Source organism: Podarcis pityusensis, assembly GCF_964106645.2.
Source record: "Podarcis pityusensis genome assembly, chromosome: 7".
Taxonomy (NCBI): Eukaryota; Metazoa; Chordata; class Lepidosauria; order Squamata; family Lacertidae; genus Podarcis; species Podarcis pityusensis.
Window position 1 is genome coordinate 90,559,497 of NC_138031.1, and position 27,919 is coordinate 90,587,415.

Consider the following 27,919-nt stretch of genomic DNA (forward strand, 5'->3'; position numbering starts at 1 on the left):
CCCCCCTCGATCGAGGCTGAATGGACTTCATTTAAAATTACTTTTGGACCAGACCAGGAGTGTGAGTGCCTCATGATTAATGCCAGTATTCCAAATTAATGAGGAACCAGTCAAGAATCATGCCAGGTAATACACACTTTGCCTTTCAAGTCGGCAGACACGGGCTTAAGCAGCGTAGCGGGTTGCAGTGAACTCCCCAGAACCCACTGGGGAACATTGCCAGGAATTTTACCTCATGAATTTTGGCTTTCCCCTTCCTGAACTTCCTTACTGCCCCGGAGGGCAGTGGAGAGCTACTGCCATTAATCGTGACGTCAGCCGGAAACCGAAAATTGATGGTGCTCTTAAGCTGTAATCCTTGCACACTTACCTTTGAGTAACTCTCATTGAACTGAATGGTGCTTACATTTGAGTAGATGTATAGGCTTGCACTGTCAATAACAGATAATTCTTGACTTCTGTAAGAACAGATTTTTACAACAGTAGGGATTGCCTAAGCTGGAAAAAAACATGCAAAGTGCAAATACATAGTTGTATTCTAAAGGTTTCTTCATATAGTAAATATGTCTCATTTGTAACTTCTCCTTTAAAAAAGGAAAAGTTTGCAACAGCAGAAGAGGAAGTTGCCTAAGATAAAGAAGTGTCTAAATACAGAACTGTATTCTAAAAGTCTCTTCATATGCTAAGTATTACAAATGCAATAAATGGTTTGCATATTTTTTGGCACGCCTTGGTCACCAGCCCCAAGTACCTCAGAAGCCCAGCACACCTGCAAGAGAATCACCCACTCTCCTCTTGGCTCCACAAGGTGAATGGGGGTTGTTCCAGTTTCACTGAGCTGAGCTAATATAATAGAATTTAAGGAAGGATAGAAACATCTGTGGGACACTCATAGAAGAGGAACTAATGCCTATATGTGAACTTGTTAGCTAATGCATGGTCACAACTCTATGAAAGTTGCCAAATTACTCCTATCACAATTTTATACTGCCTCTTTTTATAAAACTCTGTTGAAATGGTGTCTGCTAAATGATTGAATTCCAAAAGCATTTAAATCATACACATTGGCAGATATCTAGCTGTGTTATACTTGGAGTAAACCTTAGGGAGGAGTTAGCAGCCAGCAGCAAACTTAGCACATTGCAGCTTCTGGGAGCTCACAACCAAGAACTTGTGATCAGAACTTGCAGGTGGGCATTTGCGAGGGCAATTTGACGGGGAGGCCTGGAGTCCTGTCTCACGGTGTGCTTAGGACCAAGAGTCATAGAGGGCAAGGGAGCTACTGCCATGACCTGCAGTACCTGTGCCATGTTGGTCTTTCTGCCAGAGAACGTGTGAAAGTACATTTGTAGCAAGTGTAAGCTGGTTGCTTTGCTGAAAGAGAAGGTCCAGCAACTTGAAGCTCACCTAGACACACTTCGAGTGACAGGACAAGATGCAGTGTTTCTCAGTAGAGCTGAGTTGGACTGTGATGGCACAGCAACAGAGGTGAGATGGCTCTAGGGAGGAGGAAGATCTCCCACTGCAAGAGACTAACTCCTGGAGGAAAGTGATGCATAGAAGTAGGACTGTCACAAACCATACTGTGTTGTTGGAGCTGCAAAATCACTTCCATGCTCTCACCTTGGACACCAATTGTGGGCCAGAGGAGCATGGGAAGCATTTGCCAGCCTCAGAATACACCAAGGTGGCTGTGAAAGGTACAGTGCACAAAATGATCCTGCCACCCTCCAGAGGAGAGGAGGAAGAGACAGGAGGAGATGGATTTGGAGGAGTCCTTTTCCATTCTTGACCTAACCCCTTTGGATCATGGATGAGTATGCCAATAACCCACTTGCTACCTTCCATGGAGATGATCTCTGAGAAAGGGAATTGCAGTGTGGAGAAGGCAAGCTGAGAGGAAGGAGTGGGAAGTACTTGAGCCATAAGGTAACCTATCCTAATAATATCCAGATAAGCGCCAATAGTCAAGAGGAAAAGACTCAAGAACAGCAGATGCAGACCTTAGAACACTCTGAGAAGGCTGTGGAAGACATCATGATTCCTGCCACTCCCTGGAGGAGGGAGAGACAAGTGGCAGGGGTAGGTGACTCCCTACTGACGGGGACAGAGGCACCAGTGTGCAGAGGAAATGAGATGTCCCGGGAGGTGTGCTGTCTTCCAGGTGTCTCCTGAGACAAGACAGATGTGAACAACAGCAATAGCATCTATTAAAAGTCTGGAAGAAAAAAGAACTTCAAGTGGTCTGGTGTGAAATAATTCCTTCTAACTTTCTGCCATCTCCCAACATTTTAAGTCCACATCCTGTTGGACTTCAGTTCCAATCAGCCTGAGCAGGCACAGTCTGCGGTCAGGGAAGATGGGAATTGTAGTCCCAACATCTGGAGGGCTACAGGTTCCCCTTCCCTGTTGTAAGTCATTCAGTTTAGCTAAGTATTTTATTTGTGCAGAGCTTCCATAATTTAATATTAATGTAGCTTTCTCTGCTTTGCACATAATTTTTTTTTAAGTACAATATTTTAAATCTTATTCTCTTATACTAATTACTATTCCTTCTTTGTCTTCCTTGTATATTCATTTTATTGTACAGAACATTTTTAAAGCATGGGCTTTATTCTGAAGAGTGATTAAGTAAAATTGGAAAGTGCTTCAGATTAGGTATACTGCACACATATTAACTAACTATTTTGTGATTTTGACATTTGCCGCAAGTCTGAATTGGTAGCCAGTTTTGTTTTTACCAACAACAAAAAATAACTTTAACAATTCAGACTTAACATGCAAAAATCCTTGCAGCTATAACAGTATCATACGGATCTGTTCCTGTAAAAGCAGTTGTATGTGTTTTATAATTGTAATGGTTTTATTTGATTTTATAATTGTTTGTTCTATTGTTGTAACATACCCTGGGCCACTTGAGGTGCCTTTATATGGCTGAGGTGACATATAAATGGGGAACTTCCAGACCTCAACTCATGCTCTTAATCACTATGCAACACCAACTCTCATGGAGTTGGAAAAGACCCAAATATAATCTAGAATAGGGGGGCCACTAGGGGGCGCATTGGAAGATGGCCGACAATACCATCTCTCCGACCCACACGGGGTAATTAAGAGGCTGTTATGGGAGTAGGCAGCCTCCCTTGTTGCCCCAAGGAAATGGGGAACACTGCCCTTGCCTGCTGTGCCCATAAATCACCCCCTAATTCGAAAGAAGGGGGTGAGGGCCCTAGGCAGAATGCCCCCGTGTGGACCTCGGCTCTCCTGGACGCTGTCTCTGATCGCGCACTAGTTGCAGCAATTTGGAATAATTAATTACAAAAGAAGCAAATGCACATATTTCAAGTGAAGAAGGGGAGTGAAGTCTGCTAATTTAAGTGACCTCTGCGAAAGAAGACGACGGGTTGGAGAAACAGGAATATTTTACGATGAAGATAAACCAAAGGCTGGGTATGTTGACAACGGGACTGAATGGGGGGGAACCTTTTTTACTTTCCTTCTATGTGATTTACAAGAACCCCTCCTCATTAGAACCGTCGGTTGAACTGACCCAAGCAGGATGATTAAGGTCTGTGTGGAGATAAACTTTAACCAAAAGTATGCTTTATGGAGATCGAGAAGCAATAAGAGCTTTTGGGAATGGCGCAGCAATAAATTCGGAGTCGCCATCTTGCCAAAGGATTTATAGCCGGGAGGAAGAATGGACTTGTTTTCAGACTGCATTCCTAGTGAATCTCCTCAGAGGTTTTGAGAAAGGAGGCAGATTGGTGAAGATTAATGACGCTAAGACTGTTTTGATGTATGGAAGTGATGTTATATGGAAAATGTCTGGATATGGCTACTGGATAAAAAAAATAATATCCACGCAGGATTACAAACTGTTCTAACCAGCTTGCGGAGATTATCAGAGGTCACAAAGAGAAAGGAAAAATATATGAAAATAACAACAAGAGATGTGGAAAAACAATAAGAAAGGACTGGATAGTACTATGAACATCATAAGGTTAGATTTGTGGACATTAAAACAGCAGTAAGAAGCAAGAAGTTGATTGGATCCCCTTCGGAACTTGAAATATGGGTACCCCCAACAAAAATTTAAAATTCGGCTGTGTAATTTGGAATTTATGTAATTTGGTTTGATTTGATGTGATTGGTTGGTTAATAAAAAATTATTCTTAAAAAAAAAATTATCTAGAATAGTAGTCTTCAAGCTTTTCTATCTGGAAATGACTTTAGTCCAACATTTTTAAGGAACACTTATTACTTTGCTACCATGCAAGTGTAAACTATTAGTGTCCTGTTGCACCCCATGTTGCGTCACTGGGTCCCACTAGTGGGTCCCAACTCATCAGATGATCTAGACGGTGATAGCCTACACAGTGCCCATCAGAAAGTGATGGATTTCAACTTCCATCATCCCCAGCTAGTGATGATAAGAATTCTTGCCTAAAATTCTCTGTAAAGGTAAAGGGACCCCTGACTGTCAGGTCCAGTCGTGGACGAATCTGGGATTGCAGCACTCATCTCACTTTATTGGCCAAGGGAACCGGCGTACAGCTTCTGGGTCATGTGGCCAGCAGGACTAAGCTGCTTCTGGCGAACCAGAGCAGCACACGGAAACGCCGCTTACCTCCCCGCCAGAGTGGTACCTATTTATCTACTTGAACTTCGTGCTTTCGAACTGCTACATTGGCAGGAGCAGGGACCGAGCAGTGGGAGCTCACCCCGTCGGGGGGATTCGAACCGCCGACCTTCTGATTGGCAAGCCCTAGGCTCTGTGGTTTAACCCACAGTGCCACCCATGTCCTACAGCACCACCCACGCTCTGTAGGACACCAAATTGGCTACCCCAGATATGCACAATGTCTGTGCCAAAAAGCAGGATTCTAGTATGCCTCAAGCTACAGCAGACACATTGCAAGATATGCTTACAAGGCAATTTATTGCTCCAGCTGACTCATGAAGTTGAGACAGATAACACGTTTGCCAATTTGTGTTGTGACATTATGTCTAATTATTCCTACTGTTTGCTGATAAAGTAATGTTTTGTTTTTGCCTTGCCCCTTCTTCTTACAGCTGGGTGATCCATCAATCTTTCCTGCTGTCATTGTGGAACATGTACCCAGTGCAGATCTCCTGAACAATTACTCTGGTTTGTCCTGTGTTGCTGAACCCAGCGACATGATAACAGAGAACTCGCTGGATGTTGCAGAAGAAGAAATTATAGAAGATGATGATATCACCCTTACAGGTTTGTGAGCTTTTTTTTTTTTGCATTGTCACTTAAGGACACAGTGGCTGAGATATGTCCATGCCTTTTGACCTGTTAAACCAGGAAGCTTCCAATTAACCATGGTTTCATGATTGGTCCAAGTTGGAAAACCATGGTTACTAGCTGAAATGAAATGGGAAACTATGGTTAATTGGAGGCTTTCTGATTTCATTTCAGCTCACATGAAGTGGCTCTGTGCTCAGACAAAAGCTTGTGCATATTTTGGCTCAATAAGCCAAGTTATGATTGCCTGAACCAGCTCAATTGAGTTATCACACTGAACCATTGTTTGAGCTTCCTAATGAAGGGGCAAACCCATGGTTTATAGCTGCTTACCTGCTTTTGTTTTCATCCTTTCTGTACTCACCTTCAAAAGTTCATCTCATTACTGAATCTTGAGGCAGATCAACAGCTGTAACCATGATTTATCAATTCAGATATCACACCAAACCATCATTTTCCAGCATACTTCAAACTACGGATTGTGGTTTGCTGACTGATAATAAAGTTAGACAGAACCATAAGGCCTTTTGAGGTACAGATGTAGTAAAAAATATGTTGGAACCAACACATTGTTTTTCCATCCATCTTGTTTTTCCTTGAGACACTGTTGTGGGAGCCTTGCTTCTGCTTCATTATTAGCTGAAATCTCCAGACACAGCACCTCACTTGTCAATCTTTTTGGTGCTGTTTCTTGACATAGCTAATAATTCAAGAGCTCCGTGTGTCAGGCTTCAGGGACTCTGCTTCCTCCCCCCACTTTGGCAGTAGATAAGCAGAAGCAGGTGCTCACAATTAAGAATTCCACCCACTTCCCCCCTTGTCACTCACATCACTTTTGCGTCTTACAACCTGATCTTGCAACCACTTTGCTTTCTGTGCTGCCCCTTATCTTGCTCTCCTTGACCTTGGGCTGAGCAGATGGGCGCTTTCCAGCGAAAGTGAGTCTGTTAACTCTCTGTCTCCCAGTTCTTCCCAACTTCTGTATTCTGAACTATGTCCCTCTGTAAACCACTGTTCCAAATCTATACTGTTCCACTGCTCCTGGGAGGATTCAGGATGCTGATCAGGAGCAGGGGGAGGGGGAGACTCCCACCATTCTTCCTCAACACAATCCCTGGCATCATGAGGAGACATTGAATTTATGCATAACAAAGTGGAAAATGTGCAAGGCTTGAGAAAGCTTATTACAGGAGTGGCTGAAAGCAGGAAATGCAGCTACAGATTCACTATCATGAATATTTTCTCCTCTTGGGATTTGTAGTTATGTCCCAAGATCCCATATATGGCATGAAACCCAAATCAAAGAATGTTTTCATTTCATTTCATCTCATATGCTAGTCTTTTGCTGAATTATCTCTCTTATCTGCAGTTGAAGCGTCTTGTCAGAATGGAGATGAAACAATGCAAACCATCGAAGCTGCTGAAGCTCTTCTTAATATGGATTCTCCTGGCCCAATGCTGGATGAGAAGAGATCAAGTGAGTCTGACAGGAAAACATCCGTGCAAAGTGTCTTCTGTCCAAAAACTATGCGGCTGTGTTAGATTTTGCAGGAGAGAAGGCTTGAGCTCTCTAGTAGGTTTACTTGGTAGCTTTGCCATTGCACCATAGGGAAGAAAATAAGGCTATTTTAAAAATATCATTAACAACCCTTTCAATTAGTCCTAATCTCCCAATTTTTGGAAATGGAAGGGTTAATGAGAAGCTTTTACTTTAAAGGAGTAGTGTTAGTAGATCTTCTTCCCTTTATTTAAAGAAGGAGCATGATTTCACAGAAGTTGCTTTTGAGTCTAATTGGTCTTGGAAAGATTTAAGCCTGTACCTAACTTTCCATTGACATTAATGAAACCTGTAAAAATGTTGCCTGGATCAGGCACAAATATTTAATGTCCACACAAGCGTCATTTTCTTTCCACATTCTCTCTTTTTAAAAAAAATGATATTTATTGAGAATTTTAAGGTTACAAAGAAATAAGAAGGAAAAAACAAGAGAAAGAGAAAAAGAAAGAAAAAAGTACCGTAAATTTCGCTCCATAACACGCAGATTTTTCCTCCTAGAAAGTGAGGGGAAATGTCTGTGCGTGTTATGGAGCGAATGCCTACAGATGGCGGGGGAATCTGCTGCAGTCGTGAGCAGTCCGTGGCTCGCTTTGAAACAGCTAGCGGAGCCGGGGAGGAGGGAGAGAAGCAGAGCGGGAGTTGGCTGCTTTAAAACAACCCCTGCTCTCTGTCCCTGCCTGCAGTTTTCTGATGTCCGATTTTGGATTAGCCACTGTAGGGGCTGTGTGTGTGTGTGTGTGTGTGTGTGTGTGCTTGAGCTATCGTTCTCCTCCTCCTGCTTCCCCTTCACTCTCCCTGCGCCCCTGCGACTTTAGAATCGACACGCTGTGTGTCTGTGTGTGAGGGCTCCTTCTCCTCTTGCTTCCCTTTCACGCTCCCTGCGACGTTAGAATCCACACTCTGTGTGTCTGTGTGTGTGTGAGGGCTCCTTCTCCTCTTGCTTCCCCTTCACTCTCCCTGCGACTTTAGAATCCACACTCTGTGTGTCTGTGTGTGTGTGAGGGCTCCTCCTCTTGCTTCCCCTTCACTCTCCCTGCGACGTTAGAATCCACACTCTGTGTGTGTGTGAGGGCTCCTTCTCCTCTTGCTTCCCGTTCACTCTCCCTGCGACTTTAGAATTGACACTCTGTGTCTCTCTCTGTGTGTGAGGGCTCCTTCTCCTCTTGCTTCCCGTTCACTCTCCCTGCGACTTTAGAATTGACACTCTGTGTCTCTCTCTGTGTGTGAGGGCTCCTTCTCCTCTTGCTTCCCATTCACTCTCCCTGCGACTTTAGAATCCACACTCTGTGTGTCTCTCTGTGTGTGATTTGCTTCCCATTCACTCTCCCTGCGACTTTAGAATCCACACTGTGTGTCTCTCTGTGTGTGAGGGCTCCTTTTCCTCTTGCTTCCCATTCACTCTCCCAGCGCCCCTGCGACTTTAGAATTGACACTCTGTGTGTCTGTGTGTGTGTGAGGGATCGTTCTCCTTCTCTTGCTTCCCATTCACTCCCTCAGCGCCCCTGCGACTTCCAGCGCCCTGCAACTTTAGGGCCAGTTCTCTCTCTCTCTCTCTGTGTGTGTGTGTGTGTGTGTGTGTTTTGACCTCACTGTGCTTGTTGGGGGAGAGTGTTGGTCGCACTTTTTCTTGATTTGTCTCAGAGTGGTTACTATCGTGGTTTCCTTGCTGGGGAGGAGGGAGAGACGCAGAGCCTGCTTGTTCTAAAGGAGCAAAGCCGGAGAGGAGCCTCTCCTGCATTATTAGCAGCATCCTTCTCCCCCCCCCCCACGTGTGCTCCTTGTCCCTTGAGTGCTTTTCCTTCCCTCCCCACTTAAAACGTGGTTACAAAGCACGGATCCACATGGATCCTCAGGATTTTTGCACTGGGTCACCCCAAATTCACCATCAGATCACATAGCATGTCCATGGCTACAGCCTGCACAAAAAACACACACACACCCACTGTTTCATGGGGCCGCAATGGCGCAAAAACATGGTTACAAAGCATGGACCCACATGGATCCTCAGGATTTTTGCATTGGGCTACCCCAAACTCACCGTCAGATCACATGTCTGTGGCCACAGCATGAACCACAAAAATCATACATCCACTGTTTTGTTTAGAATATTTTTTTCTTGTTTTCCTCCTCTAAAAACTACGTGCGTGTTATGGCCAGGTGCGTGTTATAGAGCGAAAAATACGGTAGATAAAAGTAACAATTAAACAATACAAATCAGTAAAAACCAAAGTCAAAAAGAAAAAAACAAAACACACAGTACATCAAAAGCAAAAAGCAAAAATAAACAAAAAATTTAAAAACAAATCCAATATTCCCAGATCCTTAACTGTCATTACCTTATTTCATCGACCTCCTCACACCTCCCTTTTTTGTATTCTAGTTATTAATTATCTCAGCAAATCCTTTCCATTTTTCACAATATTCTGTCATTAAATTACCTTAATCTATTTTAACCTTATCTTACCATAAAAAACCCTAAAACTTAAAACTTAAATCTTATTTATACCAAATTCTCTTAACCATTACATATTCTTACATAATTCTTTTTAACATTTCTGCTAAAGCCCAATAATTTCATTCCAGCATTTTTCTAATACTCATTAATTTTACAATACTTTTCTAAATGAATTTTTAAAACTTTCTTCCAATATTCATCCATCGTCTCTTCTTCCTGGTCTCGGGTTATGTCAGTCCTTTCTATCCCATCCATCTAGTCCATCAACCTGGTGACCTTATGTCCGAGGCTCTTAAGTCTCTTCCATGTCCCTTCCGCAGGTCTTCTTCATATTTATACCTGTACTTTACTTTGTCTTCTGCTCCTTTCACTCGGGGAGGCTCCAGCTTAACTATATTTTTGTCCCTTCTCGACAAGTCAGCCCCTTTTCCATAGTCAACACTGAAATCCACGTGGTATTTGAAGGCATGTTTCAAGGCCCCTCCAAAGTTAAAGGGCCCCCACAACTCCGAGCTCCCCCCGGCCCAAAGCCAGACTTGAAAAATCAAAACATCCCTGCATAGCGGGGTCCATCCAGCCCCCCATCTCCAAGCCAAACAGAACTCCATCTCTCCAAATCTGACTTTTTCCAGGTTCATTCGTCAAATCCAACAACTCATGTTCCTGCTGGGCCACAGCTTCCTCCATCTCTGCCACCCAAGGTCCAGCCACAACCTCCTCCCTCATCTCATCTGTCAGAGCACATTCCTGGATTAATTCCTGAGTGGGTTCTATATAGGTACCCACTGCCTGTCCAAAATTTCCAATCGCAACAGTCATCAAATCTATCTTCTCATGTAACTGTTCCAATAAAGCACTTGTCTTGCAAAAGGCAGGCACCAGAGCCTCCGAGTACATTCTTGTTCAAGGTCGAAGTCTGGTCCCACGATCTTAATCTATTACAGCTGCAAAGCTCCCCAGTTCGGTTTTAATAACAGTTTCACAAGCTCCCTCTAGGGGAAACAATTTCTATTTATAACCATCTTTTTTTTTTTTTTTTAAAGCAGATCTAGCAACAAAGTTTCCCTTTTTCGGATATTTTGTCAATATTTTGTTCCTTTTAAATGCGAAGGGGAACAATGGAATCAATATGTTTCTCTTCTTTTAACTATCTGTCAAAAACGTTTGTCCATAGTCAATGAACTTCCCCAGAACGTTTGTCCTGACACCCCGCTCCCAGGTTCAAGACGGTGGAAAATTGCCTTTCTTTACTCTCTCTTCTGCAGGTTTAAACAGTCTAAAAAAGGTTTCCCCCTCTTCTCCTGCTTCCAAGGGGGGTTCAGTAATTTTAAATGATGAAATTTTGATGCTTTACAGACGACTTTCTAAACTCTAGCTTGCCGTGTCTTTGCTTCAATCTATCTACAAAAGCGGAAGGAGGACTTCCTGTTTAGACCTTCCCGCTTCAGTGCCAAATTAAAAAATTTCTTAATCCAATTTTCCGTTCTACTCACGGGCAGTTTAAAATCCAATTGTCCACAGGAAAAAGTCAGCGCTCTCCGGCAACAGCAATGCGGCTTCACTCCGTGAAAGAAGCAATCGATTCAAAGAACTGCGCCACTCACCCCACGTCGCTCCGGATCCCCGAAACCGGGTTTCCCCGCGAGTAGGGGGGGGCGCAAAGGTGCCAGCCGAATCCCACGTCCACAGGCTTCTCCCGCCTGTGGTTTTTTATGGGTCTCCGCCTCACCGTGGCGGTTCAGACCCTGTTTTCCACGGAGCGGATTCCTCCCGATCGGAGGAAATCCGCCATTGCCAGAGGCGCCAACCCGGAGGTCCTTTCCACATTCTCTTTACAACTTAAATGTTAAATTTATCACTGATTTTTTAAAAACATTGGTTTGATGTTCACATTAATCCGTTTCAGTAGCTTCAGATTTGGAGCTACTTTAAGACCTCTCTCTTTTGGTTCACTTTTGGTTAAGTCACTTCCGGGACGAGCTGATGTATTCATTTTTTCATTCAGTATGTATCTTGCTCTTCCTTCAGAGAGGGTAAGGTAGCACACATGGAGTTATCCAGTATCACCTTCTTAACAGCCCTGTAAGGTTGTAATTAAGTAGGTCCCTTGATTAGTCAAGAGTAACCTACATTAAGTATATTCAAATTAACATGTGTCAAGATACATTAGCATTTTATTAGTTATTCTGTTAAAGTGATTGAAATTCAAAAGTCAGCTTTTGTTCTTACAGAGCCTTGACTATTTTGTAACCTCATTGCTAGAAACCTTTCCAAAAGCATTAAAGTGCTCATTGACTTCTTTATTGTTTTTCTGCAGCCCATGGGTTTGGGATGGAGGAGGATGTTGACCTTGGTCCTATAACCCATGTGTCAGTCACACTAGATGGGATTCCAGAGGTGATGGAGGTTCACCAAATCCAAGATGCATTTGCTGAATCACCAAACACTCTAGCACTTGAGCAACCAAAAAAGAGAAAAGGTAAGAAATGTGATTATGTGCTAAACATTCTCCTACAAATGGAATACGTATGTGCATGTTTATAATATCCATTGAACAATTGGAAAAATAATCCAAATTAGCATAGTGGCTCATCAGTAAAGCAGAATGATCACATCTCTTAGCTAAGTAGATGTGTTTGACGCTGTTTTATATTTCAATTAAGGTATGTACAAGAAGAAACGTTTGATTATTTTAAAATAATAATAATAATAATAATAATAATAATAATAATAATAATAATATTTTATTTATACCCCAGCCAAGACCGGGCTCAGGGTGGCTAACAACCAATAATAAAAACAAGTTGATTAAAATACAATTTAAAAGATTAAGATACAACATTAAAACAATTAGGGAGCAATCTCATCATAGGAGGAGAAAGGAAAAAGAAAAACGGGGAGGGAATCAAACTGATTCTGAGCCAAAGGCCAGGTGGAACAACTCTGTCTTACATGCCCTGCGGAAAGAGATCAGATCCCGCAGGGCCCTGGTCTCAAGAGACAGAGCATTCCACCAGGCCAAAGCCAGTGTTGAGAAGGCCCTGGCTCTGGTTGAGGCTAATCTAACTTCCTTAGGGCCCGGGACCTCTAGGGTGTTGCTATATATGGACCTTAAGGTCCTCCGTGGGGCATACCAGGAGAGGCGATCCCATAGGTACGAGGGTCCTAGGCCGTAAATGGCTTTAAAAGTCAAAACCAGCACCTTAAATCTGACCCTGTACTCCACCGGGAGCCAATGCAGCTGGAAAAGCACTGGGTGAATATGCTCCCATGGCAGAGACCCCGTGAGGAGCCTCGTTGCAGCATTCTGTATTATTATTATTATTATTCTAAGATAGAGACACCATGAACTGAACTGTTTAAATTCAGTACCTACCTACTCTGATTCTTGGGTATTTTCAGAGTAGAAGCTATAGGTTAGCAGCATGTTCAGCCTACTTCAATTCTGCAAACCTAAAACTGATTTTAAATGCAGAGACCTCTGGAAACTCCTTCCTGGTGATTGAACTCCACACAGGTGGCACAAATATTGAAAGTACATCATTTAATTGGGGAGGCCATGACTCCATGGTAGAGCAGTTGCTTTCCATGCAAAAGTTCTGAGTTTTAATCCACAGCATCTCCAGGTAGGACAGTGAAAGCATGGAAAGCCATTGGCATTCAGTGTAGACAGTGCTGAGCCAGTTGGACCAGAGGTCGGATTCAGCTTATGACTCCTTTCTGTGTTATTTGTGCTGGTGTGAAGCCTATGTGTTTAGGCACCTCTCAGCTGATGCATATGCCTAAGCAGCATGCCATCTGTGTGAAAGCCCATCACAGGGAGGTGCTTCTTCCTTTTTTAAAGTACATTCCAGTTACAAGGCAAGCAAAGTGGAAGGAAACCAGTGTGGCTGCATAAAGAGCTTACAGATGAGCTGAGAGTTAAGAAGGGCATGTATAAGAAATGGAAGAAAGGGGAAATCACAAAGAAGGAGCATACACGAGTAGCCTACAGTTGCAGGGGGAAAGTCAGGCTGACTAAAGCTCAGAATGAGCTCAGGCTTGCAAGAGAGGTTAAAAATAATAAAAAAAGTTTATTTGGCTATGTCTGAAGTAAGAGGAAGAACAAACAAGTGGCAGGTCCTCTGCGTGGGGAACATAGAGAAATGCTATAGGGTGACAGAGAAAAGGCGGAACTCCTCAACACCTACTTTACCTCTGTCTTCACCCAAAAGGAAAGTGATGCCCAACCTGGTGATAACAGAATAAATAATGTAAGGAGGGAGCTGTAGCCCAAGATAGGAAAAGAGGAAGTAAGGGAACACCTAGCTACTTTAAATGAATTCAGATCACCAGGGTCTGATGAGCTGCATCCAAGGGAGCTTATGGATGTAATTTCAGAGCCTTTGTCTATTATATTTGAGAATTCTTAGAAAACAGGTGAGGTCCCTACAGACTGGAGGTGGGCAAATGCTGTCCCCAGGTAACTACCAACCAGTGAGCTTGACATCAGTACCAGGAAAGGTCCTAGAACAGATAATTCAGCAGTCGCTCTGTGAGCGTTTAGAAAAGGATGCTGTGATTACAAAGACCCAGCATGGGTTTCTCAAAAATAAGTCATGACACACCAATCTGATTTTTTTTTTAATGGAATTACAAACTTGGTGGATCAGGGAAATGCTTTGGACATAGTATATCTTGATTTCAGTCAGGCTTTTGACAAAGAAAAAATAAAGACTTTCTTGAGGTCATTGTTAGGTGGATTTGTAGCTGGTTGACTGACCGAACTCAAAGAGTACTCATTAATGGTTCCGTGTCATCCTGGAAAAAAGTGACAAGTGGGGTGTCGCAGGGTTCTGTCCTGGGCCCTTTGTTGGTCAATGTCTTTATAAATGACTTGGATGAAGGAATTGAGGGGATGCTCATCAAATTTGCAGATGACACCAATTTGGGAGGGGTAGCTAATGCCTCAGAAGAAAGAATCAGAATTCAAAATGACTGTAACAGATTGGAGAACTGGGCGCAAGCTAACAAAATGAATTTCAGTGAAGACAAATGTAAGGTTCTGCACTTAGGCAGGAAGAACCAGATGCACATATATAGGATGGGGGACAATTGGCTTACTAGCAGTACATGTGAAAAGGATCTAGGGGTCTTGGTGGACCACAAGCTTAACATGAGTCAACAGTGTGATGCAGCAGCAAAAAAGAGCTAATGCTATTGTGATGGGACGATGAGCTGCTTGTGCGTAAAATCCAAGTCCCTCAGAGTTTGGTCAAGTTTGCAAACCTCTGTCTGTAACGGAGCCCCTTAAACATGGCTCTGTCAGTCGCTTGCAGATTCCGACAGTGGTTGCTTTCGGAATCGCTTCCAACATAAAAGCTCCTTAACGGAAACACGTCTTCTGGACTCTCTGCGTGACAGTTTCCGGCGAGGAGTGGGTGTCCCTACAGGAGGTCCTGAAACCTCCCCACTGTTTTCGCTGGAAGTGTCTCGGAGCCATCCCTCCTGCTCACTTTCCCTCAGCTCAGCTCTTCTCCCCCTACTGGTTCCCTCTTCAGCTGCTGAGTCTCTCCCAACCTGTGTGAGCCCTTCCACCTCCCTTCCTTCCGATGGCAGTTCCCTGACAGCTATTCTTGGCTGCATCAACAGAAGTCTAACGTCGAGATCAAGGGAAGTAATAGTACCACTCTATTCTAACTTGGTCAGACCACACTTGGAATAATGTGTCCAATTTTGGGCACCACAATTTAAGAAGGATGTTGACAAGCTGGAAGGTGAGCAGAGGAGGGCAACCAAGATGATCAAGGGTCTGGAAACCAAGCCTTATGAGGAGTGCTTGAAGGAAGCTGGGTATGTTTAGCCTGGAAAAGAGGCTGACAGGAGATATGATAGCCATCTTCAAATATCTCAAAGGCCGTCACGTGGAGGGTGGAACAAACTTGTTTTCTCCTGCTCTGGAGGGTAGGACTCGAACCAATGGCTTCAAGTTGCAAGAAAGGAGATTCCAACTAAACATTCGAAAAAACTTTCTGACAGTAAGAGCTGTTCAGCAGTGGAACAGACTCCCACGAGAGGTGATGGATTCTCCTTCCTTGGAGGTTTTTAAGCAGAGTGGCCATCTCTCATGGATGCTTTAGCTGAAATTCCTGCATTGCAGGGGGTGGGACTAGATGACCCTTGGGGTACCTTCCAGCTCTAAGATTCTATGATTCTTAGTCTCCAACATGGCATGAGCCATAATGATGGGTAGATTCAACTAATGAGTTGCATCAGTGGAAGCCTGCATAAGTCCTTTCTGTTGTTACCCAGTGGAGTTTCTCCCCTTGCTCTGCACAGAACTGTGTGCAAGCCGAAATGCTTGTGCTGACAGAATTACCACCTTAGTGTGACATTGAATTCCTCCCATGTATATGTTTAGATATACATATAATATAAATTGATAAAGATGATTATACAATAATCACATGATCAAGTTGTTTAATAAACCACATTACATGTGCTCGTTTTGTACAGTCACATGAACCTCTTTGCTTCCATTTCACTTCTCCCTTCAGGCAAGTGAGGAAATCAGATCAGGAAGTCACAGTTGACATAGCTTCTTGTTACATGTGTACCGGGAACCATGATTAATGACTTCCAGACCAGCCAGGATTGTGTTGTGCAAATGTGGCCAATGTGTAATAATGCTTAGCATTCATATCAGAAATGGGGCGGGGGGCCAAGTACCTCCTTGTTTACATGAGATGGGAACTGGGGACATCCTGGCACATTACCATGCTGACCATGTGGGGAAATGGTCAATCACCCTTGGTGGGGTTGCGCTACCACTGAAGGTAGCCTGAGGATTGGAGGCCCAGGCAGCCTCAGTGTCTAGAAGCATCTTTTTCAAACTGTGACTGGAACGGTGGCTTGAACCATTCTGGACCACGAGAGCTTGACCACAGTAGTTCAGGCACTGGTGACTTCAAGATTGGATTGCTTCAATGGACTCTCTGTGGAGCTGCGCTTACGCTCTGACCCAGAAACCGCACTTAGTGCAGAATGCTGCTGCATGGTTGCTAACAGGAGTGAGGCCTTGTCAGCATAGAGCATCTCTGTTCCAGGATCTGCCCTGGTTACTGATTTTGTTTCCAGGCCAAGCTTAATGGCTTGGAACTTCTTTACTTTTTTTACTTTACTTTACTTTATGCTTACCTCATATGCTCCCACTCATCTGCTTCAACCAGCAGAACTGGTGCTGTTACAGAGCCACATATTACTTGCTTCACGTTTGTAAGAAAATGATCTTTTAGTGCAGCAGTACCTGCACTTTGGAACTCCCTGCCTCATGACATCAGGCAGGCCCCTTCACTGCACTTTTCTTGGTGCCAGCTAAAAGCTTTTTTTAATGCAAGCCTATCTAGATATGTGGAGTGTTTACATGTATTTTAATCTGGTTTTAGGCTTATCATTGAATTTAATTATTTTAAATAATGTTCTTAATAGTTGTTTTTAACTGTTTTTACTGATTTGATTGTTTTATTCTTTTTGTAAACTGCTGTAGATATTGATGTTTTACTCTTTTACTGTTAATTTTAATTTTAATTGTTTTAATCAATTGTTTTTAACTTTTTATTGGTAATTTTAATATTTTCGTAAGCCATTTACAGTTTTTATTTAAAATCAGTTGATGCGATAAATTAAAAATAAATAAAATATTGATTCTTAGATGCCTATTTAGCTCATTGCTAAATGGGATAAATATAAATTATCAGAATTTAACTAGCAAAGGCTTATTGCTAAGTTTTGGATAAATTATTTGGAGATCCATAATTGGGAAGCTATTTGTCCCACAAAATAAGTACTGTAAAATAATTGACTTGGACTCCATTGGTGTGCTGGGTCCTTGAACTGTTGTGATCTTATCTAGCAGTTTGGTTGTTTTAAATCTGACGTGCCGTGGGTTCGATATTCAGTGAAAGCATTGGTTGCCCTATGTCTGTTTTATAGTTTCAGTGTGAAAGTTCATACAACAGTCATTTTATTTCAGGGAAGAAACCCAAAGCTCCGCGACCAGAATCTCCTACTCTGACTCCAAACATATCAGTGAAAAAGAAAAGCAAAGATGGGAAGGGTAAGCTTCGGCAACGTAATCCGACGCCTGTCGATAGAGCTGAGTATATAACATTCTGGATAATTGGGAGTCAAGCACAACTACGACTTCAGCAGGGCTGCTTCATTCTGATCATAGGGTTTAAGAGGCAATGAGAGGTGTTTCTTGTTTCATCTGAAGTGAATTTGCCTTCTACAGTGATAACAGTAAAGAAGATAATTGGGAAATTGCCCTTGCCTCATTCCATGGCAAGTGCTGCTTTTTTGTACTGCAGGAGTACACAGGTACCCACTGCTGGTACTTTCTGATACTAAGCCACACTGTATTTTTAAGTTGTTGTTGTTGTTGTTGTTGTTGTTATTAATTAAGCTTACATACTGCCCTCCATCCAAGAATCACAGGGAGGTTTACAGTATAAAGGTGGCTTTTCCAGGGTGTGTGTGTGTGTGTGTGTGTGTGTGTGTGTGTGTGTCTTACAATGGACTCTGCTCTGTGCCTGTCAGATAATACTAGTCTAAGTGAAGAATAGCAACACTATGAACTATGAACAAGTCCTGTAATGCTTGTGAGCTCCTTACGATATAGACTGATGTAAAATTCTCTACATAGTGCTACTTGTGTGGAGACTCTGGGCATTATTGAACTTGATGGTAGAGAATCTGCAAATGTTATAGCCTTGACATGCTCACTCAGAACCAAAGTATAATAGTTGGATTCAAATACTTTTGCTTTTTGACAATATGTTGAAAATGATCAACATAAAGTTAGAACAAAATTGGACACCTTTGTAGTCCAAGAGCCCGTTGAAATAGGTTTCTGCAAAGATAAGCGAATCCTCATTCTGCATAGGTGGCCCTGTGCCCTCTTGAGGCAACCCCAAATATCTAAGGAAGTCAATCCTAAATGTTGGGGGGGGGGGTGCAGTCAAAGGGACTTATTTTTCTATTGGTGGTTTTGCGGCATCATCAAACCTTTTTTAGAGTGCTGACTTCAAGGAAATGAGCACTACTTGGACTTAGGACCCCACCCACTCAAGATTACCCGAATGATGACCTCTTAGCCTTTCTATTGGCAGCTGCCCATATGGAGATAGCCAGATGCTGGGAAACTGACGATGGGCTTCACATCGACTCTTGGTGTCCCAGAGTAAATGGCATTGGCTGTCAAAGCAGCAAGGGACAAATACAATCTCTGTTCCTTTTATAACTTTTGGCAAGTGTTTACTGAATAGAGAAATCATACAGATTGTGGCAGGAATCTACCCAGCACTCATGGGAAAATGTGGCATGATATTTAGAGTACAGTGGTGCCTCGCAAGACGAAATTAATTCGTTCCGCGAGTTTTTTCGTCTAGCGAATTTTTCGTCTTGCAAAGCACGAAATCCCATAGGAATGCATTGAAATTCAATTAATGCGTTCCTATGGTCAAAAAAAGTCCAAACAAAGCCAAATTTGGTACAACAAGAGTTTATTAAGTGCTCTTTAAAGTCACACATACTGTAAAGAGCATTTCAAAAATTGAAGGAACAATAAATTAAGTTTCTAAACATGACAGAAAAACATTTAAAAATCAACAAAGTGTACAGTACATTTTCTAAGACTCTGGGGGACAACTCGAAGAAGGTTCCTCTTCCACTCTTTGCTTCTTGCTGAAGAACCTGTCCATGGTCTGCTGCTTCATCTGCCTTTTCAGCACCTCCCTGAAAGGCGACATGATCCTCGTATCAAAAGTGTTCGCAAAGTCATGTGCCACGTGCTTTTCAGGGTGGTGCCGCTGTGCAAAAGCCTGCACATCCTTCCACTTCAGGCAAATGTCCCTCAGTTCTTTGGAGGACAGCCGTTCCTCAGTTGCTTCCTCCTCTTCCAGCGAGGCCTGCTCCTGCGCAGCCTCTGCCTGCAGTTCGACCAGCTCCTGGGTGGTCAGCTCGTGGTCGTGCTCCTCCACCAGCTCGCTGATGTCCTCCTCTGTGACCTCCAGGCCCATGGTCCTCCCCAAGGCAACAATGTCCTGCACCACTGTTGACTCTGGTGCATCAGAGTCACTTGGTGCCACACAGTCCGGCCACAGGCTGTGCCAAGCGCAATTCAAATTTCTCTGGCTGATCCCGTTCCAGGCCGTGGTGATCATCTTCAAGTAGGTGACGATGTCGAAGTGGTCCTTCCAGAATTCCTGCAGGGTGATGGTGGTGCAATCAGTCACCTCGAAGCATCGCCTGAAAAGCTCCTTGGTGTAGAGTTTTTTGAAATTGGCGATGACCTGCTGATCCATCGGCTGGAGCAGTGGCGTGGTGTTAGGCGGCAGGAACATGATGCTGATGAAGCTGAACTCCTCCAACAAGTCCTCCTCAAGGCCTTTAGGATGAGCAGGAGCATTGTCCATCAGAAGCAAAGCCTTCAGCAGCAGGTCGTTGTCCAGCAGGTACTGTTTGACAGCAGGGCCAAAAGCAAGATTGACCCAGTCCACAAACAGCACACGTGTGACCCAAGCCTTACTGTTGGATCGCCACATGACACTCAGCTGCTCCTTGTCGACCTTGTGTTTCTTGAAGGCCCGTGGGTTCTCCGAGTGGTACACCAGCAGGGGCTTGATCTTCAGGTCGCCGCTTGCGTTGGCACAGAAGAGCAGGGTCAGACGGTCCTTCATGGGCTTGTGGCCAGGCAACTTGGCCTCCTGTGTGATGAAAGTCCTTTTGGGCATCCTCTTCCAAAACAGCCCAGTCTCGTCGCAGTTGAAGACCTGCTGTGGAACGTAGCCCTCCATCTTCACAACCTCCAGGAACTCCGCTGCAAAGTCTTCAGCCGCAGAAACATCAGAACTGGCAGCCTCTCCATGCCTGACCACGCTGTGGATTCCAGATCTTGTCTTGAACCGGTCAAACCAGCCTCTGCTTGCCTTGAAGACTTCTGGCTCGCCTGAGGTTCCTGGCTGTTCCCGGACGAGGTCTGCGTGCAAGGCCTTGGCCTTCTCACAAAGGCGGCCTCAGTCACTGTGTCCCCTGCCCGCTGCTTCTCTTCTAACCAGATGAACAGCAACTTCTCCACCTCCTCCAGAACAGCTGGGCGGTTCTTCACAATCCTGGTGACTCCCTTGGCTGCATCAGTCGCAAGGATCTTCTCCCTCATCTTCAGGATGGTCCCGATGGTCGATGGATTCCTCCCGTACTCCCTGGCGAGGTCTGTCACACGCATTCCACCGTCGTGCTTCCGGATGATCTCCTTCTTCATTTCCAGCGTAACCTTCTCCTTCTTCCCCTCGCTGGCCTCTGCAGCAGCAGTCTTCTTGGGTCCCATGGCAGCACAGCTCCTACCTGTGCAACCCCCCCCCAAAAAAAATCAGTGCTTCACATCCAAAAAATTCAAAAGCACCCAGCCACCCACCACACAGAAATTCAAACCCAGAACCAAGTCCTTGAATTCCAAACACCCCAACCCAAAATCCAAAACCCCCCAAAAAAGTTTTAAAAGTTTAACTTACCGAATGGCTGCAAAAGAAGTTTTGGAAAAGCTTCAAAAATCACCAAAGTCTTCAAAAACCTCAACTATTCCCCCAGCCACCCACCCCACAGAAATTGCAAACCCCTCCCCAACTGTTGTAAACCCCTCCCCAACTGTCCCCCCAGTCACCCACCACACAGAAATTCAAACCCAGAATTTTTTTTAAAAAAACAGCAGAGTGGCCCAATGGTCACAGAAAATCATAAAAATGCAGGAAAAAACCACACAAGCTTCCAGATTCTTGCAAACCCCTCCCCAACTGTTCCCCCAGCCACCCACCACACAGAAATTCAAACCCAGAATTTTTTTTAAAAAAAACAGCAGAGTGGCCCAATGGTCACAGAAAATCATAAAAATGCAAAAAACAAACAAACACACAAGCTTCCAGATTCTTGCAAACCCCTCCCCAACACCAAGTCCTTGAATTCCAAACACCCCAACCCAAAATCCAACCCCCCCCAAAAAAGTTTTAAAAGTTTAACTTACCAAATGGCTGCAAAAGAAGTTTTGGGAAAGCTTCAAAAATCACCAAAGTCTTCAAAAACCTCAAAAAAGGCTACCACACCGCGTGCTATGAGTTGCTCCTCGAAGTCAAGTCGCAACTGCACCTCTTCAAGCAATGCACCCTGGGTATTAACGGTTTTACGAAAAAGGAAACAAACTTGCAAGACGTTTTCGTCTTGCGAAGCAAGCCCATAGGGAAATTCGTCTTGCGAAGCACCTCAAAAAACGAAAAACCCTTTCGTCTAGCGAGTTTTTCGTCTTGCGAGGCATTCGTCTTGCGGGGCACCACTGTAATCAGATGAAACTTTCATAGAATGAAAGTCTGTCATTCTATTGGGTAAATAAACAAACCACTGTGTTGCAAAATGTGACTCAGCAATATTGAAAGCAACACAATGGCCAGAAACACTTACAGTATAGAAAACTTTATGGAATAATGCAAAACATGAAAACTATCAAACTGAAGTCTCTGAAAGTCCTTGAATAAGTCACGGTGCCAGACTTTACCCAGCGGAAATCAAGTTTGTATAATCAGCAAATGTCCAGTTCTGATGTCCAACTCTGAACTCTGCTGAACAGTGTTTCCGGATAGTAACTACTGTTTCGTTCAGTTCTTCACCAGCCAATTAGTTCAACAAACTCTCGTAAGTACAAAGATGTGTAATTTCTTCATTATCTGAAAATAAAATATACAAACGATGACCTGCACATACATAACAATAACTTCAAATAGCGTGGAAATTATAAACTGTAACATAAAAAGGTTACATACCCAATCTTTTTTTGAACTGATATACATGAGAATGAAAAATACTCTGGAACAGTGCTCATACGATTATGTAGTCACTGTTACTAACATCATTTTTTGAAAAATATATATAGCCAGCCCCAGGTGATACTGATAACAAGGAGACTGAGCTTAAAGCCACAGTACAAAGTAACAGCAAGGATACAGATAATCAAATAAAACATTTGAGGTCTAACTCCGAGTTAAGTCCCCCTGGATGAATGGATTTAAACATAAAAATAAAACGGGTTTCTTGCTGCCGTAACTGATGTTCATAATCTTTTCTGATACCCTTTGTCCCCTGATTCACCCATAAAACTGTAAATAATAAATCCGTATCTGAATTGTTGTGGGAAACAAAATATTCTACCAGAGGTGCCTCCATATTGGCGTTACGTATGCGTGAACGATGTTCCCCAATCCGAACCCCAACTGCTCGAAGTGGTGGAGCCTATATACAATAGATTACAAGGACATCGGATAAGGTAGACAACGTCTCTGGTCTGACATGTACTAAATTGACAAATAACAAAACTGAAATTAGTTTTCTCATCATAAATTCCTTTAATCTGTGAAGAAAAAGGGCAGGATAAACATCTGCTACATTTGTGGTGACCAGTGGGCCCAGAACTACTGATGGTATATTATAATTCTTTCGGAATTCATATCCGTGTGTACTAACATTTCCTTAATTGATTTGGTCCGTCTCAGGCCAATCAAAGGAAATTCATTACAACCTGGTACATTCCAGAGTGCATGCCAATGTTTGCATAGAATTCTAATGATTCTATCTACATGAGTGGTATATTATAATGAACCCATAATGCGATTTTTGAGACAGAGAGGTGGCTGTGGGACTATGGAAGAAAAGAAGGGTCCCAAAATCCAGGATAATTTATTTGAAGTTATTGTTATGTATGTGCAGGTCGTCGTTTGTATATTTTATTTTCAGTTAATTAAGAAATTACACATCTTTGTACTTACAAGTGTCATTTTATTGGGACAAGTTATTTGTTGTTTACTGCGGTAACAATTGTTTTCTCAAAATGTGTCTTTCTGAAATTCTTTTTATTCATTTATTTTAGGAAACACAATTTACCTTTGGGAGTTCTTGCTAGCTCTGCTTCAGGACAAAGCCACTTGTCCGAAGTACATAAAATGGACTCAGAGGGAAAAGGGCATTTTTAAGCTTGTGGATTCCAAGGCCGTGTCGAGGTTGTGGGGAAAGCACAAAAACAAACCCGATATGAATTATGAAACAATGGGCAGGGCTCTCAGGTAGGTAAACTTAAGATCATGACAGAATATACTCAGCACAAAATGTATATCATAAGGGGGAGAGCATCCTAAGCTAAAACAATGTTAAGCACTAATACTAGTAATTATTATATACAGATATACAAAAATACTTTGTGCGGAGCTCACCCCGCTCTCCAAAACCACAACCACACTCCCAACCTAATGAGGATAGAGTCTGATCAGTGAGCCTGCCATGCTGACTGTTGGGAGGGAAAAGATTGAAAATAATATTAACATTCTAGAAATATTAATACTGTGGTTGAATCAAGACTAGCTAGCGCTGGACTAGTAAGACATGGCTCACAATCTTCCTCTCTTAGCATGGATACCGGCTGTTAAATGAATCATGACCATCTCAGGCCCACAACTGCATTTTCGTTTGCAGTGTGGCTTCATAAGCCCAGGTGGATCCTGTTCTGTACTTTGAGCGGAATGTCCTTGGTTGCATGAAGACCTTTCAGAATATGGAGAGTGATCTGTTGGGGGGAAGTACTTGAGTATTCAAAGCTCATCAAGAACAGAAACAGCAGGAAATGAATTGTGTTCATTCTTTTAAAAGTGCATATTGCTGCATTAATCTGTTAGTGTTAAAACAGTATTTTAGGTAGAGTTTCTCCAACTTTAAGTACAGTCGTACCTTGGTCGATGAACACCTTGCGACTCAAACGTTTTGGCTCCTGAACGCCGCGAACCCGGAAGTGAGTGTTCCGGTTCGTGAACGTTCTTTGGAACCCGAACGTCCAACACAGCTTCTGCAGCTTCCGATTCAGTGCAGGAAGCTCCTGCAGCCAATCAGAAGCAATGCCTTGGGTTTTCGAACGTTTTCGAAAGTCGAATGGACTTCTGGAACAGATTCCGTTCAACAACCAAGGTACAACTCTATTCCTTTGTGTAATCTTTGGTGTGTTTTCCTACTTCAAATAGATATTATTACCAAAGAGGCATTCTGGCCAAAGTAGAAGGACAACGTTTGGTGTATCAGTTTAAAGAAATGCCAAAAGACCTTGTTTACATAGATGATGAAGATCCAAGTTTGAGTACAGATTCCCCCGATTCATCTTTACAATCAGCACCTGCTGGTAATAGAAACCAAATGGGCAGGTCTAAAACGTCTTCAAACATGGCACAAAAAGGAACATCTGCTGCTGTTTTAAAGACTCCAGTCAGCTCCAAGTCTGCCAGGCTTAAGCAGCCCATTGAAAATTTTCAACAGCAGCTGCCCACCGTGACATCAGAAGTGTTGAGGACGGTGCAGCCTAGTCAGCCAGTCCATCCAACTCAGCTTTATCGGACAGTTCATTTAATGCACCCCGTGCAACCCATTCCAGAAGGACACACAGCTGTGAGCAGTAACATGCTGGAGGAGAACATAAGGTAAGAATGTCAGAACAGGGCACCTGGGGCTGCTGGGGGCAGCTAGCTTTAACAACAACAACAATCATAATACCCCGCTTTTCCCCGCAGACAGGACTGAAGGCAGCTTACAGATAAGAACAAGAATCACTAAAAACATGGAAAAAACAATTAAAAAACAATTAAGAGAACTAAAACTATATACATATATAAAATCTGTTTAAAACATACAAATAATTACAGTACCTAAACTGTTAACCAGAAACCATTTTGAGTTTCGTCAACAAGTCACTTAAGCAAAACCTTGGGTTACCTTGACTTTGTGAAGATGTCAGCTCCCAGAGAGAAGCTCCCAGTCTCTTTGCTCCCTGCTGCCACCAAGCAGCTCCTGCTAAACAGGTCCACAACAGCACAAGGCTTTGAACTTTGAAAGTCTGTTCCAAGCCCTAAAACAGACAGACGTGTACCTTCATTCCTCCACACTGTGCAATGACATATACCTTCTGGGCGGCTCACAAAAAATTAAAGGAATAAAATACAATACTAAATATGATGATACAGATGATAAAAGTTATTATTGAAGGATGAATAAGTACAGCAATTAAGAACATGCATATAAAATAAATCACAAACCCTGATTTGAGAAGCCTATAATTTTAAAAAGATGGGAGGGTGCTACATTGACAGGATGCCACCACCACAAAGGCCTTCTTCCTAGGAGCCACCCATCTCACTTCATTTGCCAAGGACACTTGAAGCACGGGCTCCTCTGATGAGGATGTTAAGGATCAGAGAAAATAAAAAAAATTTAAAAGTAACTTGGCCTTTAAAGTTGTTAAGAGCTTTAAAAGTATGCAAGCATCACTTTAAATTGAGCCCAGAAACTTAACTGGGATCCGGTGCAGCTGGCAGAGCTGGGATGTAATGTGGCCAAAATAATCTTGGGAGCATATTCTGGACCAACGGCAATTTTCAGTGCTTTTTAAAAGTTGTCTCCATGTCTAACCCATTGCAAAAGTCTAAATGGGTGGTTAGCAGGCCAGATAGGACTGCATCTGGCTTGTCATGCATAGACTAGGACACTAGGAAGATGTGAAAATAAGATACCTAAAAGTGGAGGGCAAATTTGCACTTCTCTCTCAAATGGTTAATGTACATCCAAGGCACCCAGACATTTAGAATTTGGCACATATGTAGTCCAGAACCCAGTGGCTACAAGAAAAAGTTTGAAAATTAGTCATTGTTCCCTCAAAACTATAATATTGGGGTTATGGTGCTCACCTCACAACAAAAAACAAGTTGCACTGAATAACTGAAACATTGGCTTGGGAATTCTGTTCTGGATTGGGGGTGGGGACAATTCCAATCAAAGCCCAAAACACAGGCGGTTGCTTTCAGATGCAAACTTTTATTTACTTATTTTCACACAGACTTCACTGCTGGTCAGTGGGCATTAGAGATAAAAATCTGTGAATATGGTTAGTCCACAACAGCCGGTTTTGAGGAGCCTCACAATGCCTAGAAGTGCCATGCTTGGTGTTGTGGTTCTGCTGGGCTGGGCTGGGCTTGCCTCCAGAGTGCTTCACAGCCGACACAAGCAGGGAGAACTGAAGTACAAGGCAATGGGATGAGAGGGGAGCAGTATTGGAGGGTGGCATGGAACAAAATGGAATACAGTCATACCTTGGTTTTTGAACAGAATGCATTCCGGAAATCCATTCGACATCTGAAACATTCAGAAACCAAGGTGTGGCTTCTGATTGGCTGCAGGGGCATCCTGCAGCCAATCGGAAGCTGCGCCGGATGTTCAGCTTCTGAAAGAACGTTTGAAAACCGGAACACTCACTTCCAGGTTTCATTCGTTCGGGAGCCGAAATGTATGAGTACCAAGGGGTAGAAGGAGGGAGAGAAATACAGAAGACACTTCCTATTTTGAGGGTTATTTTTAAATTCCTCCTTACAGAACACAAACACATCCAGGCACACAGACTTTGCTATTTCTTGAGTCCTTTGTGCAAAACTAAGGAACTGTTAGTTATTGAAGCTGGGGAGGATTTTTGATGGGGGGGGGGTATTTTAAGAAGATAAACAGTCATACCGAAGTGTTTCCCTACTTTTTTGCTGCTGTTTTATTTAAGGTGTCTTTTGTAGCCTTTGAAAAATGGAATCAATTAGCCATTCCAAAAAGAAAGCATCAAAAATATGCCTCTCTGCAATTTTTTTGCATTTGCCTTTTTCGCCAGGGGGATATTTTAAACATCCACCCTCACTTTTATTTGCAGAAAGTAACTTCTAGGGTAAGAAGTGTGAACAGAGGATTCTGGGTCTTTTTCAGCTTTGTGATGCCATGGGAAAAGTCTTACAATGCAGCCATTTTTCAGCCAGAAGAGCAATAATGAACCCTACTCTCTAAATTTGCTCTCTGTTTGAATATCAGCTGACACCAGCCACTCCCTGCTTCTCAGCTATCTTAAGGCTTATGCCGTGCAGAAATAAAAAAGGCCTTCATTGGAATTCACCAGTGTCTGATGCCCATTAGGAGCAGCAGGGTGGAGACAGCGAGGCCAAGAATTGGCAGGCAGAGTCCTCTGCTCCTGGCTTTGTCCCTGTCCTCCTTCTGCCTGCTAAGTTCTGCAAGGGCAAAACTGAGATGGAGGAGGAGGAAGCACAGGCAGAACTCTCTGGGCTCATGGTAAAAGTAATATTTTGATACTGAACAGATTTGGGGAAAGTTACGGTGGTCAACTGAGTTTCTTCTATTTTGGATGAACAAGTAGATTTTATTTCTAAATTGTGTTCATAAAGATTCAAGATATTTTGTATGTTAATACTTTAGCTTTGTGTCAGACTTTAGTTTTAGTTTTAATGTGTGAAGAGCCTCGTCCTCTTCATTTGTCATATTCCTCACAACTATTCTAGTTTTCTCCTCATCCTCAACATCGTTTGCTTTAGGCTGAAAGAGAGTTTGGTGTTTTCCAGTGAGTCCTCATTAGGAAAGCCATTAGCATTGGCTTTCCAGGCTGAAGGCAAGTTCATTGTCATGTGGCTTTCAAACAGAACAATATTACAAATGCATTAGAAGTAGTGGGGGAAAATGTAATTATTTTTGCCTCTCTTAA

General features: G+C 43.1%; 1 protein-coding gene and 2 long non-coding RNA genes across 6 annotated transcripts in view; 2 read left to right on the forward strand and 1 right to left on the reverse strand.

Moving 5' to 3' along the window:
* Positions 1-27,919, forward strand: part of ELF1 (E74 like ETS transcription factor 1) — an 80,452-nt gene that overhangs the window by 50,936 nt on the left and 1,597 nt on the right. For all 4 annotated transcript variants that reach the window (XM_081012966.1, XM_081012969.1, XM_081012967.1 and 1 more), the window contains 6 exons: positions 5,077-5,251; positions 6,645-6,752; positions 11,606-11,767; positions 17,300-17,383; positions 23,234-23,426; positions 24,372-24,821. In XM_081012966.1, coding sequence (XP_080869092.1) covers positions 5,077-5,251; positions 6,645-6,752; positions 11,606-11,767; positions 17,300-17,383; positions 23,234-23,426; positions 24,372-24,821 — 1,172 coding nt within the window. The remainder of the gene's footprint in view (positions 1-5,076; positions 5,252-6,644; positions 6,753-11,605; positions 11,768-17,299; positions 17,384-23,233; positions 23,427-24,371; positions 24,822-27,919) is intronic.
* LOC308481027 lies at positions 17,390-22,110 on the forward strand. The gene is made up of 2 exons (XR_013988410.1): positions 17,390-18,668; positions 21,660-22,110. It is a non-coding gene; the product is annotated as an uncharacterized lncRNA (long non-coding RNA).
* On the reverse strand, positions 21,771-27,916 carry LOC308481023. The gene is made up of 2 exons (XR_013988406.1): positions 25,114-27,916; positions 21,771-22,037 (listed from the first exon to the last, which is right to left on the reverse strand). It is a non-coding gene; the product is annotated as an uncharacterized lncRNA (long non-coding RNA).